The sequence below is a fragment of the Labeo rohita genome, chromosome 22, assembly GCF_022985175.1.
Source record: "Labeo rohita strain BAU-BD-2019 chromosome 22, IGBB_LRoh.1.0, whole genome shotgun sequence".
NCBI classification, from domain to species: Eukaryota; Metazoa; Chordata; class Actinopteri; order Cypriniformes; family Cyprinidae; genus Labeo; species Labeo rohita.
In genome coordinates, this window is record NC_066890.1 from 36,355,917 (window position 1) to 36,369,719 (window position 13,803).

At 30.4% G+C, this 13,803-nt stretch overlaps 1 protein-coding gene across 1 annotated transcript in view; it reads right to left on the reverse strand.

The window, feature by feature from the left end:
- The window catches only part of LOC127153333 (R3H domain-containing protein 1), a 50,135-nt gene that overhangs the window by 21,844 nt on the left and 14,488 nt on the right, over window positions 1-13,803 (reverse strand). The window contains 9 exon segments of the mRNA XM_051094364.1: window positions 2,799-3,016; window positions 3,114-3,167; window positions 3,279-3,307; window positions 4,013-4,108; window positions 4,250-4,358; window positions 4,436-4,572; window positions 6,066-6,129; window positions 6,509-6,587; window positions 6,729-6,858. Of these exon segments, the coding sequence (XP_050950321.1) occupies window positions 2,799-3,016; window positions 3,114-3,167; window positions 3,279-3,307; window positions 4,013-4,108; window positions 4,250-4,358; window positions 4,436-4,572; window positions 6,066-6,129; window positions 6,509-6,587; window positions 6,729-6,858 (916 nt within the window).

Below are 13,803 nucleotides of genomic sequence, written 5' to 3' on the forward strand. Positions count from 1 at the left end.
TAAATAACCAATGAAGCCAGAGAGTAGACGCCTCTGAATATCAATGTGTTCTCTTAGCTGTTCCTCGACGGACATGAAATGGGTGAAAAGAGGGCAAAGAGATGCTTTCCGCCACACACGCACATTCTCAATGTACGGCTGCTTAAAGAACAAGAAATTATTAAAATAATAAAAAAAAAAGTCTTCAAGATAATAAAATGACGAGCACAGCAAAGCAGGACTGGGATGGTGAAAGTGAAAATACACTTGGTGGTATTCAGACACTGAAGACAAACGAGCAAAGGCAATAAAAATCTCAAAAAAGGCAATAAAATATTAATTACTTAATTACTTCTAAAATAGCTGTATTTTTGGATTTAGGACTTCATGAACTGTAGTCTGTAAAAATTATATTAGATTTATTTAAAAACCACAGACATGTAGGGATGCACGATATAGTAGAGACTATAATGGAAAATGCAGAAATGTAAAATTGTTTCTAAAATTCCTACAATTCACTCAATAAAAAAAATAATGTTCAATCTTAAAATGGCCAAATATTAAAACATATTTGTGTGACAGCAAGTTGAAGGGGAGGGGCTTAAAAATAGGGCACTGATGATGTCAACAACGATTTTATTTTGCTGAAAGAAAACTAAACAATGCTATTTAATTTAATTTAGCTGAATTTGCACAGAAAATTCTCAAAATTCTATGGAAGCCCATTTCTGCCACTGTACAAAAAATTTTAAAAGAATACTGCGACAATTTTTTACAATTCTGACTTTTTTCTCCTTCAGAATCACATGATATAAACTCAAACTCTTGCACAATTGCAAGAAATAAAGTCAGAATTTCAAGATAAAAACTTGCAATTCAGAGTTTTTTTTTCGCAAGTGCGACTGTTCATTGCAATTCTGACTTTTCTCACAAAAGCCAATTTTGTTTCTAACTTTTCTCGCAAATGCGAGTTCATTGAAATTCTGAACTTGTTCCTCGCAAAAGCGGGTTTATTTCTTACAATTTCTTACAACTTTTTTCCTCGCAAAAGCAAATGCAAGTTTATATATCACAATTCTTTTTTCTTGCAAATGCAACTTTGTTCATTGCAGTTCTGACTTTTCTCACAAAAGCAAATTTAGTTTCTTGCAATTCTAACTTTTCTCGCAAATGCGAGTTTATATTTCGCAATTCAGGCTTTTTTCTTGCAAACATGAGTTTACATCTCGCAATTCTGACTTTTTCTCGCAAATGAGTTTGTTTTTTGAAATTCTGACTTTTTTTTGCAAATACGAGTTTACTTCACTCAATTCTTTTTTCTTGCAAATGCAACTTTGCTCATTGCAATTCTAACTTTTTTCTTACAAATGCAAATTTATATCTCACAATTCTGACTTCTCGCAATTGCAAGATTTTTCTCGAAATCCTAAATTTTTTCTTGCAAATGCGAGTTTATTTCTTGCAATTTTGTTTCTTGAAATTCTAACTTCTTTCTCGCAAATGCGAGTTTATTGCAATTCTGACTTTTTCGTTGCAAATGCGAGTTTATTTCTCACAATTTAGTTTCTCGAAATTCTAACTTTTTTCTTGCAAATGTAAATTTATATCTTGCAATTCTGACTTTTCTTGCAAAAGTGAATTTTGTTTCTATTTTCGCAAATTCTTTATTTATTTTTGACTTTTCTTGCAAAATGAATTTTGGGTTTACTGCAATTCTGACTTTTCTTGCAGTGAATTTTGTTTCTCTCAAAAGACTTTATTTATTGCAATTCTGACTTTTCTTGCAAAAGTGAATTTTGTTTCTCTCAATTCTATTTTTCTCAAATTTGACTGACTTTTATTTATTGACTTTAATTGCAATTCTGACTTTTCTTGCAAAAGTGAATTTTGTTTCTCTCAATTCTATTTTCTCGCAAATTTGACTTTATTTATTGCAATTCTGACTTTTCTTGCAAAAGTGAATTTTGTTTCTCTCAATTCTATTTTCTCGCAAATTTGACTTTATTGCAATTCTGACTTTTCTTGCAAAAGTGAATTTTGTTTCTCTCAATTCTTTTTTCTCGCAAATGCGAGTTTATTGCAATTCTGACTTTTTTCCGCAAATGCAAATTTATATCTCGTAATTCTGACTTCCTCGCAAAAGCGAGTTTGCTTCTCAGAATTTAAACGTTTTTCTCACAAATGCCGAGTTTATTGCAATTCTGACTTTTTTCCGCAAATGCGAGTTTATATCTTGCAATTCTGACTTTTTTTCCTCATAATTGAGATATAAACTCACACTTGTGAGTTATAAAGACTGATATGTTCTCAGAATTGCAAGTTTACACCTCACAATTTTGACTCGCAATTGCTTGATAAAAAAAAGAGTCACAATTTTCGAGTTTGTGTCACACAATTGCGAGAAAAAAAGTTGCAATCACTTTTTTTATTTTTTATTCAGTGGAGAAAACAAATTAATTAGAGAATATTCAAGAAAAAAAAAAATCTCAAAATGGCCAAATATTAATTAAACATTATTTAAAAAAATGACAGGACGTTGAAAAGGAGGGGCTTAAATGTAGGGCCTTGATGATGTCAGCAGAAACAGAAAGTCGTTTCAGATGCAGAAGGATTTGTTATATTTTGATGAAAGATTATGAAGATTTTGGAATAACTTTAAGAATGATAAAGAAAGTAAACTGGCTTCATTCTGATTTTATGTTTACGCAAAAAACAGGATCGATTTATATTATAAAAAACATCCATTTCTGGTGCGGGTCAGAATCTCTATATCGTGCATCTCTACGAAATCTCTAGAAGAAGAAGGGAGAGTTATTTACTGGTTTTAGACAGTTTCCCGGTGCTCTTGCTGCTGGCCGTGCTGTCTCCTCGTATCAGCAGGCTGATGCCGCTGAAGCTGTTGGCTTTGGTCATGGCGGGCTTCAGGTTCCTGTGGGAGCTGTCCGAATCCGTGCTGCTCCAGGGCCGAGGGTCCGAATACTTCAGCTCGTTCTCTGAGCTGCTCTGACGACTGTTTCCCGAGTGCCCGTCTCTCAATCTGAAGAAGAAAAACAAAACAAAACACGGATTTAAGGATTTAAGGTCTCATTAGTGCTATGTAACTAAGCTAATAAACAAAGCAAACAAAAAAGGACCTGAATATCTGTCGTCTTTGCTGAGTGTTAATGTAAGTCACGTCCTCTTGGATTCTAGTGGGAATTTAAACATGATTAGATTATAAAATATATAAGACTGCGGACAAACAAGAAAGCAATAAAGAAGCTCACACAGATAATTTGCTATGTCATATTATATTGTACCTTTTATCAAACGGGTAATGTTCTTGTCCCTGCAGACAAAAACAGAAACACATTTTAAAAAATAAATTTCAAAAAAGGAAAGAAAAACTCTATCTATCAATCAATCAATCATTTAAAAAAAAAAATCTCTCTCTCTCTCTCTCTCTCTCTCTATCTACATCTATATATGTATGTATCTATCTCTCTCTCTCTATATCTATCTATCTATCCATCCATCCATCTACATCTATATCTATCTATCTATCTATCTATCTATCTATCTACATCTATATCTGTATCTATCTATCCATCTATCTATCCATCTATCTATCTATCACACATTTAAAAAATAAATCTCTCTATCCATCTCTCTATATCCATCTATCTACCTTTCTATCTATCTTTCTATCTTCTCTCTCTCTATCTATCTATCTCTCCCTATATATCTATCTCTATATATCTATATCTATCTATCACACATTTAAAAAAAATAAATCTCTCTATCCATCTCTCTATCTCTCTCTTTATCATCCATCATCTCTCTCTCTCTCTCTCTCTCCATCCATCCATTCATCCATATATATCTATTATACTCAAATAAACCTAGAAATGATAAATATGTATAACACAAAGTTGTGGTTTATTTTAATAATAAACATTCTACATATTTTAATAATAAGCACTAGCAATAAATGTCTTTAGTAAATCATAGATTTATATTAAGATGCGTTGTATCTTTTAATAAAGAGACGCACGTCTTGGGCGAAGATCCTGTCTCTGGCGCGCTGGTACTCCTCCTCTCGCTCCTCTATTGATTTACTCCGTCTGTCGTCCTTCAGGCGCATCCGCAGCTAAAACACACACACACACACACACTTCATCTTCCAGCCAGCTGTATCACGCCAATTACTGCACATATTACATTTGTTTATATCACAATTTATCATTACTACAATTTTTTAGCTTATTTAATGTTAGATTATATTTCTCACCCTGCCGTCATCATGGTCCAGGCTGGAGTTATCTCTCTTTAAGATGTACCGCTTTTGGAAATCATCCGTTTTATCATCTTTAATGTGTTCGGAAAACTTCTGATCTGGTCTGTGAGAGAAAAAACAGTGTTATATTAAAAACAATTATAGTTATGACAGCTGAGCTTTGTTGAAATCCACACGTACATTCTAGTATTGCTGGTTTTGTTGATAATGACTGATTTGCCGGTCTGATCGACATTATGGTCCAGCCCAAAATACGCCGCCACTCTGTGAAGGAGCATCCTGTGGTATGATGTCATCGGGGGAACTTCCGCTTCTGACTTCTGTGACACAAACAAAAAGAGTGTTACTTACATAAACTTACTTACATTTACATTTATTCATTTGGCAGATGCTTTAATCCAAAGCAGGTATAAAAGCAAGCGATTCAACAGAGGATTGTAATAATAAATAATGAGAAGTATCAGTTACATAAGGTTTCAGTCATCATTTACAATAGTAAAAGCTAGGACAGTGAAAGAATAAGGGAGGATAAGAGCATTAAAAAGTAAAAGCATAGAGTTTTTTTTTGCAGTTAGATGCACACGGAAAAGATGAGTTTTTAATTGTTTCTTAAAAACTGAGAGGGATTCAGCTCCCTGAATTTAAAGATGCTAATATAAATATATTATATTATATATTATAAAGGTGCATGAATAACGCGTCTTTATTTCAACGGCCGATATCTAAAAAGTAATGTGTAAAGAGAAATTTAATGCTGACATTTGAACACAAAATTATTAAATCACTATGATTAAATTCAAATTTTACATTACATTTTCTTACAGTTCTTATTCATTTATTTATTTTATTATTTTTATAATTTTTTAAGCAGCCAGACTGGCTGATATATTAAGCCAAAAGTGATATGCATGATGATATGTTTAAATTTTTTTTTTTATTATTTATATATGTTAAAAAAACAGGTAATATAATTAACCTAATAATAAAATAAAATATTTTATATTTATATTTATATACATTAATGTCCAGTATCTAAAAAGCAGGGTGAAAAGAGTGATTTATTGATATACAATACAATTTTTATAATTAAATTGCTAAAAAACAGTGCAAAGAGAAATTTAACGCTTACATATGAATTTAGTGATTTAATAATTGTGTATTTATATTTTACATAATTTATTTATTTTATTTTATTTTATTTTTAATTTAGTATTAATTTTTTTTTTTTTAAATAGCCAGCCAAAATATTAATCCAAAACTGATATGCATGAAAAATAAACAGAAAAAACATTTGACCAATAATACATATATAAATAACAGGCTAATCTGTTTAAGAAATGTAGATTATTTACATATGTAAAAAAAAAATAATAATTTAAAGACGATAATATAAACAATTATAACATTAACTATTATATATATATATATATATGTACATTAATGTTTAATACCTAACAAGCAGGGTGTAAAGAGTGATTTATAGATATGTATAAATGAAATTAATATTTTACACACAATTCTCTAGCTTCACGCAATAATATTTTTTTCATAAACCATATTTAATCAAAATATTAAAAGGGCCAAATATTAAAATATATGTAATAAATAATGTATTTAATTAGTAATTAGTATTTAATTTAATTAGTAATGCATTTAATAATCAGCCTGGCTGCTGGATATCATTCTAAAACTGACAAGCCAAAAAAAAAAAAAAAAACATATACACAAACACTCTCTCTAACACACACAGAAATAAAATATGAAAAAGAAATCATGTAAATTTAACCGTTCTTCATTTCTTTGGCTCAACTTACTCGATGTTACTAATGAAGTCCAGAATATCTTGCTCGAGTTTCAGCAGCATCATTCTGTCCCTGTAAGAACAGCGTTCATTAGCATTTATCACAGCTCATCAACCTGATGAGAATCCAGCGCACAAGTGCCAGAATATTCAAATGTCTGCCTACAAGCTCCACATTAACTGAGAAGAGACACAAGACATGTGCAAAACAGGATTTCTCTTACACTTTTTAAAATAAAACCATGAAACATTAAAAATATAACACATTTTAAGCAGAAAACGGTAAAGAACAAAAGATTGAGAGGAAAAATAAAAGGCATGTCACTATTTAAAGCAACCTAAGTGTGGAATTTAAAAAGGCTTTTGGGAAGAGCTCAATGAAGTGACAGGAAGTAGCAGTGTTTTTCGTATGAGGGTGTGTTAATGGGACGGCGGGGGGTATTTTCACACACCGGGGGTTGTTCTTCAGCGTGTTGACCAGAAACTCGTGGAGGTTTACTCCTGTGGAGTCTGTGTAGTCCTGACTGGGATCTGAGAGAGAGATGGAGAGAGATTCATCACACACATTCTGTTGCATCCATCTGGCCTGTGAGAAAACACCTCCTCTGCCAAAAAAACAAAGACACACACACACAAACACACACACACACACACACACACACAAACACACACCTCTTGAGAGTGTCTTCTTGGACAGTGGGTCTGTTTTCTCTGGCTTTTCTGAGATTTTCTCGCTGTCCTCATTTTTGATGGACGTTTCGTCTTTATCGAAAGACTGACTGAGCTCGATATGAATCTTTTCCTGTTAGGAAACAAAAACAAAAGGGCAGATTTAGAAATCATATAACATAAAAGCGCAAAGACATATTTGATATAAACACACATTCATATTCAGGAAGCATTAAGAACATTTTTATGTTTCCCCAGTCACCAAAAAAGAGACTTTTTTGATGATTAGAAGACAAACAGCAGCTCTTTTTTGTCATTATGAAGTAAGAAAGGTAATTTAAAGCTAATTATGATCTCTTTCCCTTAGCTGCAGCTAATCAGAGGAGTTTGATTAAAACACTTTGTGAAGAGAATTAGCAGAAGACTTTGTAATCATCTCAAGTAATAAAGACTTGCCTTTTCTCACATAACAATCACAACAAAGAACAAAAGAAGCTCATATAAACCCTAAACTATCAACGGAAAACTATTAAAGCTAAATTACAAAATTTTCCATAATGCTCTGCAAAAACATCAAGAAAGGAACAAAAAAAAATCGTAATTTGAATTTTTTAGATTTGTAATTGATCAATGTACTGGAAATTAAAAAAAAAAACCAAAAAAAAAAAAAAACATTGAATCTCAGTTTAATAAAAAATAATAAATAAAACTGTTAAGAGTAAAACAATTAAAAATTCACAAAAACCTTTTACACACATTAGTAATGCACCATCAGATAATAACATTGGTAATAAAAACAAAATGCTTATTTAATTAAATTAATTAAATGATTTTAGCTGTGTATGATTTACGATTACGAAAGAAAGAAAGAAAAAAAGAAAGAATAGATGACTGATAAAATGATAGATAGAAAAGACGAAATGACAAAGAATGATAAACAACAGAAAGAACAAAAGAACGATAGATAGAATGACAAAAAACGACAGAATGATGGTAGAACAACAAAAATGACAGAACGACAGGCAGAATGACAGATAGAACGAAAGATAGATAGAACGATGGATAGAATGATAGAATGACATAATACATAGAACGACAATAGAACGATAGAATGATAGAACGACAGATAGAATAGCACGACAGAAAGAATGATAGAAGGAACAAAAGAACTATAGACAGAATGAGAGAAAGAATGATAGATAGAACGATGGTAGAACAAAAAAACGACACAGGTAGAGCTATAGATAGAACAACAGACTGAACGACAGAATGACAGACAAAACGAAAGATAGATAGAGCGATGGACAGAACGATAGAATGATATACAGAATCAAACACAGATAGAACGATGGATAGAACAGTGGATAGAACAATAGATAGAACGACAGAACCATAGATAGATAGAGCGACAGTAGAATGATAGAAAGACCAACAAAAGAACAAACAAAAAAACGACAGATAGAACGATAGAATGAAAGGTGGATAGAATGATAGATACAACGATAGAACAATAGATAGAATGATAGAACAATAGAGAGAATGATAGAACGATAGATAGATAGAGAAAATGAACAGTAGAAGGATAGAAAGGATGATAGAATGATAGAACGATAGAATGATATACAGAATCAAACACAGATAGAACGATGGATAGAACAATGGATAGAACAATAGATAGAACGATAGAACCATAGATAGATAGAGCGACAGTAGAATGATAGAAAAAAACCCCAGAATAATAGATAGAATGACAGAAAGAACAAAAGATAGAATGATAGAAAGATCAACAAAAGAACAACAAAAAAACGAAAGATAGAATGATAGAATGAAAGGTGGATAGAATGATAGATACAACGATAGAACGATAGATAGAATGATAGAACGATAGAACAATAGAGAGAATGATAGAACGATAGATAGATAGAGAAAATGAATGGTAGAATGATAGAAAGGATGATAGAATGATAGATACAACGATAGAACGATAGATAGAATGATAGAACGATAGAACAATAGAGAGAATGACAGAACGATAGATAGATAGACAGAGAAAATGAATGGTAGAATGATAGAAAGGATGATAGAATGATAGAACGATAGACAGACATATAGAAAGAACAAATTAACGACAATGATAGAAAGACCAATAAAAAGAACAGAAAAATAGAAAGAACATTCGATAGATAGATAGAACAAATGAACGACAGAATGATAGAACGATAGATAGAACGATAAACAGAATGATCGATAGAACGATAGATAGAATGACAGACAGATAGATAGATAGATAGAATAGATAGATAGATAGATAGATAGATAGATAGATAGATAGATAGATAGATAGAACAAATGAACAACAATGATAGAAAGACCAATAAAAAGAACAGAAAAACAGAAAGAACGTTAGACAGAACGATAGATCGTTAGATAGATGAGAGATAGATAGATAGATAGATAGATAGATAGATAGATAGATAGATAGAACAAATGAACGACACAATGATAGAGGACGACAGAATGACAGAACGATAGATAGAACGACAGATAGATAGATAGATAGATAGACAGAAAGAACAAATTAACAACAATGGTAGAATGACCAATAGAAAGAACAGAACGATAGAATGTTAGACAGAATGACATATAGATAGATAGATAGATAAAAAGAACAAATGAACAAAAAGAATGATAGAAAGATTGATAGAAAGAACAGAATGATAGAAAGAACGTTAGACAACAATAGACAGAAAGAATGATAGACAGACAATGATATAAAGAACAACAGAAAGGATGACAGCTAGAACGACAGATAGAATGATAGAATCCCAACTAATATTGGGCCAAAATAATTGATATTAATAACAATACTAATACTAATACTAATGCTAATGTTAATAAAAGTCACAAAATGCTGAAATGCAAAAACTTCATTAAAAAAAAGATGATATATTGGCCTGGTATTTTGAGAATAAAACCACTGATCATTCACATGTTGTAAAAGATTTACACAAATTCACTTTGCTCATATTTCATAAATGATGCACACTGCAATTATACTGTAAAGTGAAATAACATGTCCCTAACAGTGACAGTACCAGGAGAAAGTTCATTACAGTAAATATATTCCATTCAGGTGCGCAGCTTTGGGGTTTAGCGGGTATTTGGCCGTTTCGACAGCACATGAATTTATATTTCATGAATGGGATTTACAAACTCCCTTGAGGAGAAACACGAAGGATTGTGGAGGTTATGAGATCATTCTGCCCTTCTGTGAGCTTTGGACTCGATCCCGCCATGATCCTTCACTCTGATGCTAAAACTCGGCTTTATTTCAAACAGCGAACGAGAGGAAGACCAGCCAAATGAACAGCAGTGGCTTTAAAGTGATAGTTCACCCCAAAAAATAGCATTTTGTCTTTATTTATTCACCCTTTTTTGATCCCAAACCTTCAGACCGACTGGGTTCCGTAAAACAGAAAAGGAGACGTTTAGATGAACGTTCGCGCTGCTCTTTTCCAAACAATGGAAGTGAATGGGAACCAAAGCTTTTAAGCTCCAAAAATGACTAAAATTAACATTAAAACACTGTAAATATCATCATATACACTCAGAAGACTTACTATATCGCACACGAGTCATATTTACTATGTTTATGGCTATTTAAAACTGAATTTACCGGAAAAGAGCGGCAAATATTTCAAGCCTGAAATCGATTTAGGTTTGGTTTCATTTCTGGGAGCTTTTATGTTCGTTATTATTCGTTAGCCACTGTTTTTCGTTCTTTGGATCTCTCTTTAAGAAGAAAGAGCAGCCGAATTAACTGTGGAGCTCCTGAATGAGGACAAAAATGTCACGCTACACGAGGGACGGCGAGAGAGAAGACGAATGGACGGATAGTGAATGAGAAGGTTGTGAAAGAGCAAAAGGGGCGAAAAAGGTACAGAGAGATGAGAGACGCCTATGAATAGAGACCCTCTTTCCTCGGGGAGGAAGTCTCGTTCACTTGTTCAAGGACGTACACTTGATTGAGGACGTTTATGCGTCTTTCAGACGGTTCGTCCACAAAGACCTTGAGTCCTTTTCTTTCTCACCTGCTCTTGTGCTGCAAGATTTCTGATTAAAAAAAGCCCATCGTTTCTTTTTATATATTTATATATATATATATATATATATATATATATGTATATATATAATGTCTTTAAAAAGTAAGGTTGATCAAAGGACATCAACACTGTCTCTCAAATATTATATAGTCAAGTGCTGACATATTTACAAAAATAAATCATAAATAAATAAAAAATGTAAAAATAACATGCAAACCAACAATAACCAGTATGACCTGCACATGAAATGTACTGTTTTCTTCACAAATGCTAATTATGATTTAAAGAAGAAAGCATTAACAACCTTTTCTTTGCTTTAAAAGCATAATTATGAAAATCTATATATAGGGTAAATAAAAAAAGATTACAAAAAGGTTTTTGGGATGTTATAAATAAATAGATAAATAGTTGTTATCTAAAAATTAGGGAAATATATAAATGTATATAAAGCTACCAATTCTTTATAGTTTTATTATATAATTAAATTATATTAATTATTTTATATATTACACAAGATTTATTTCGGTTTTTTTTTAATAAAGAAACAAATAAATATAAATACATACATTAAAATAAACATACAATTCTAAAATATATAAATGAATATAACATTATAGATTGCAAATATTATAGAATATGCTAAGAATATGATTAAGTATATATATATATATATATATGTATATATATGAAAATATAAATGAATATGAGTATTATAGATTTTAGATATTATATTATATTATACTATAGAATATTATAGAATTGTATACAATAATTTTGTGTTATTTATATATACATATTATGAATATTATAGATTTTAAATATTCTATAAATTGTATAGAATTATTTTGTTTTAGTTATAAATATATATAAAATAAAAAAAATACATTTGAATATAAATAAATATGACGAGTATTAAAGATTTCAGATATGATAGAATATTATAGAATTGTATAGAAATTTATATATACATATAATAAATACTATAGATTTTAGATATTGTAGAATTGTGTGTGTGTGTGTGTGTGTGTATATATATATAAAATTACAAAATAAATGAATATGACAAGTATTATAGATTTCAGATATTATAGAACTGTATGGAATAAGTCTGTTATTCATAAATAAATATAATGAATATTACAGATTTTATATATTATAGAATATTACAGAATTGTATAAAATAATTGTGTTTATTTATAAATATATATACTAGAGAAAGAAAGAATATATAAAATGATGAACATATAAATCATAAATCGATATAAATAAAAAAAGAGATTTTAGATATTATAGAATTAATAATTTTAGATATTATAGTATTGTATATATTAATTTCGTGTTTTTTTTAAATATATACACACAGTGTATATGTATAAAATAATGAAAATAAAAATGAATATGACAAGTACTATAGTTTGTAAATTGTAATTGTTTTTTACAAAGTATAGTAAATATAGAATTTAGAAATGATAGATTTTATATATATATATATATATATATATATATATATTTATAAATTTCTAAATGTTCTAAAACATATACATATACATACACGTATATATATATATATATATATATATATATATATATATATATATATATATATATATATATACACACACACACACATACATACATACACATATATACTTATATATACTTTACTAAGAACGTTTCATCAAATACTAAATACCTTCATATTTTTCATGTATATGAAATAAAACATTAAGATTATGAAAGTATTTAGTATTTGATGAAACATTCTTAGTAAATATATATATATATATATATATATATATATATATATATATATATACACATATACACATACATACATATATATAACCAATACATTAAATAAAAAATATAAAAACATTCAGTGCTGAGACCTACAGTATTGATGTAATATTGTGAAATAAAGTAATCGAGACGTATCAATATGCGATTGTATTGCCCAACCCTTTTTCCAAAATGGCTATTTTCGCAAATCACCATCAATAACCTCCCTACGAAATAACCAAACGCGCAAATAAAGTTGTAGCCTCATATATATAGAGCTGTTGGCGCTGACCGCCTGCGGCGAGCTCTGGGCTTCCTAATAGCGGCTCTGAGCTGCAGACTAACCTAATAAATAGAACAAAAATGGGGTTTGGATAAGAACAGGCAATTATAGCAATCCACTGCGCTCGGCAGCTGAGACAGGAAAATTGTATTTGGTATAGATGATGGATGAATGCAATCCTGCGCTGGGGACGAGCGTGCACACGAGCACCTTCAATAAACGCACAGCTCTATTAAACGCGCACACGCGCACAATCGACTTCAGACGCACACACGAGCGTCTTTATAACTAAGAGCAGAGCTGATGTTTTGACAGCGTTATTATTGCAGGTTGCAAGGGCAAAGGTGAAGCGGTTTGATCGTACACTGCATGTTTTACAGTATGTACTAGCATACGCTAGCGGTCAAAAGTTTGGAATTGCTGAGATTCTTTAATGCTTTTGAAAGAAGGACAATAAAGCCAAATTGTTAAATATTATTATGATTTAGAATATCTGCTTTCCATTTGAATATGTTTTAAAATGTAATTTATTCCTGTGATGCAAAACTGAATTTTCAGCATCATTGCTCCAGTTTTCAATGTAACATAATCCTTCAAAAATCATTCTAATATGCTGATTTACTGCTCTGCTATTATTGGTACTCCCTTTTTTGTGTGTGTGAACAAAGTAAAAAAAAAAACAGCATTAATTTGTAATAGAAATATTTTGTAACAAAAAAAGCTGTTGTTAATCAGAAAAAAGAAGGAAATTTGGATCATATTATTAAATGTTTTTTGTCAATGTATGATACAGTTAAAAATATATAAAATAAAATACAAATAATTTTTACATTAAATTATAAAATTAAATTTTTCAAATTTAATGAATAAATACCAAACTGGATGTAAAAATCATTAAATTAAGCTGTTATTT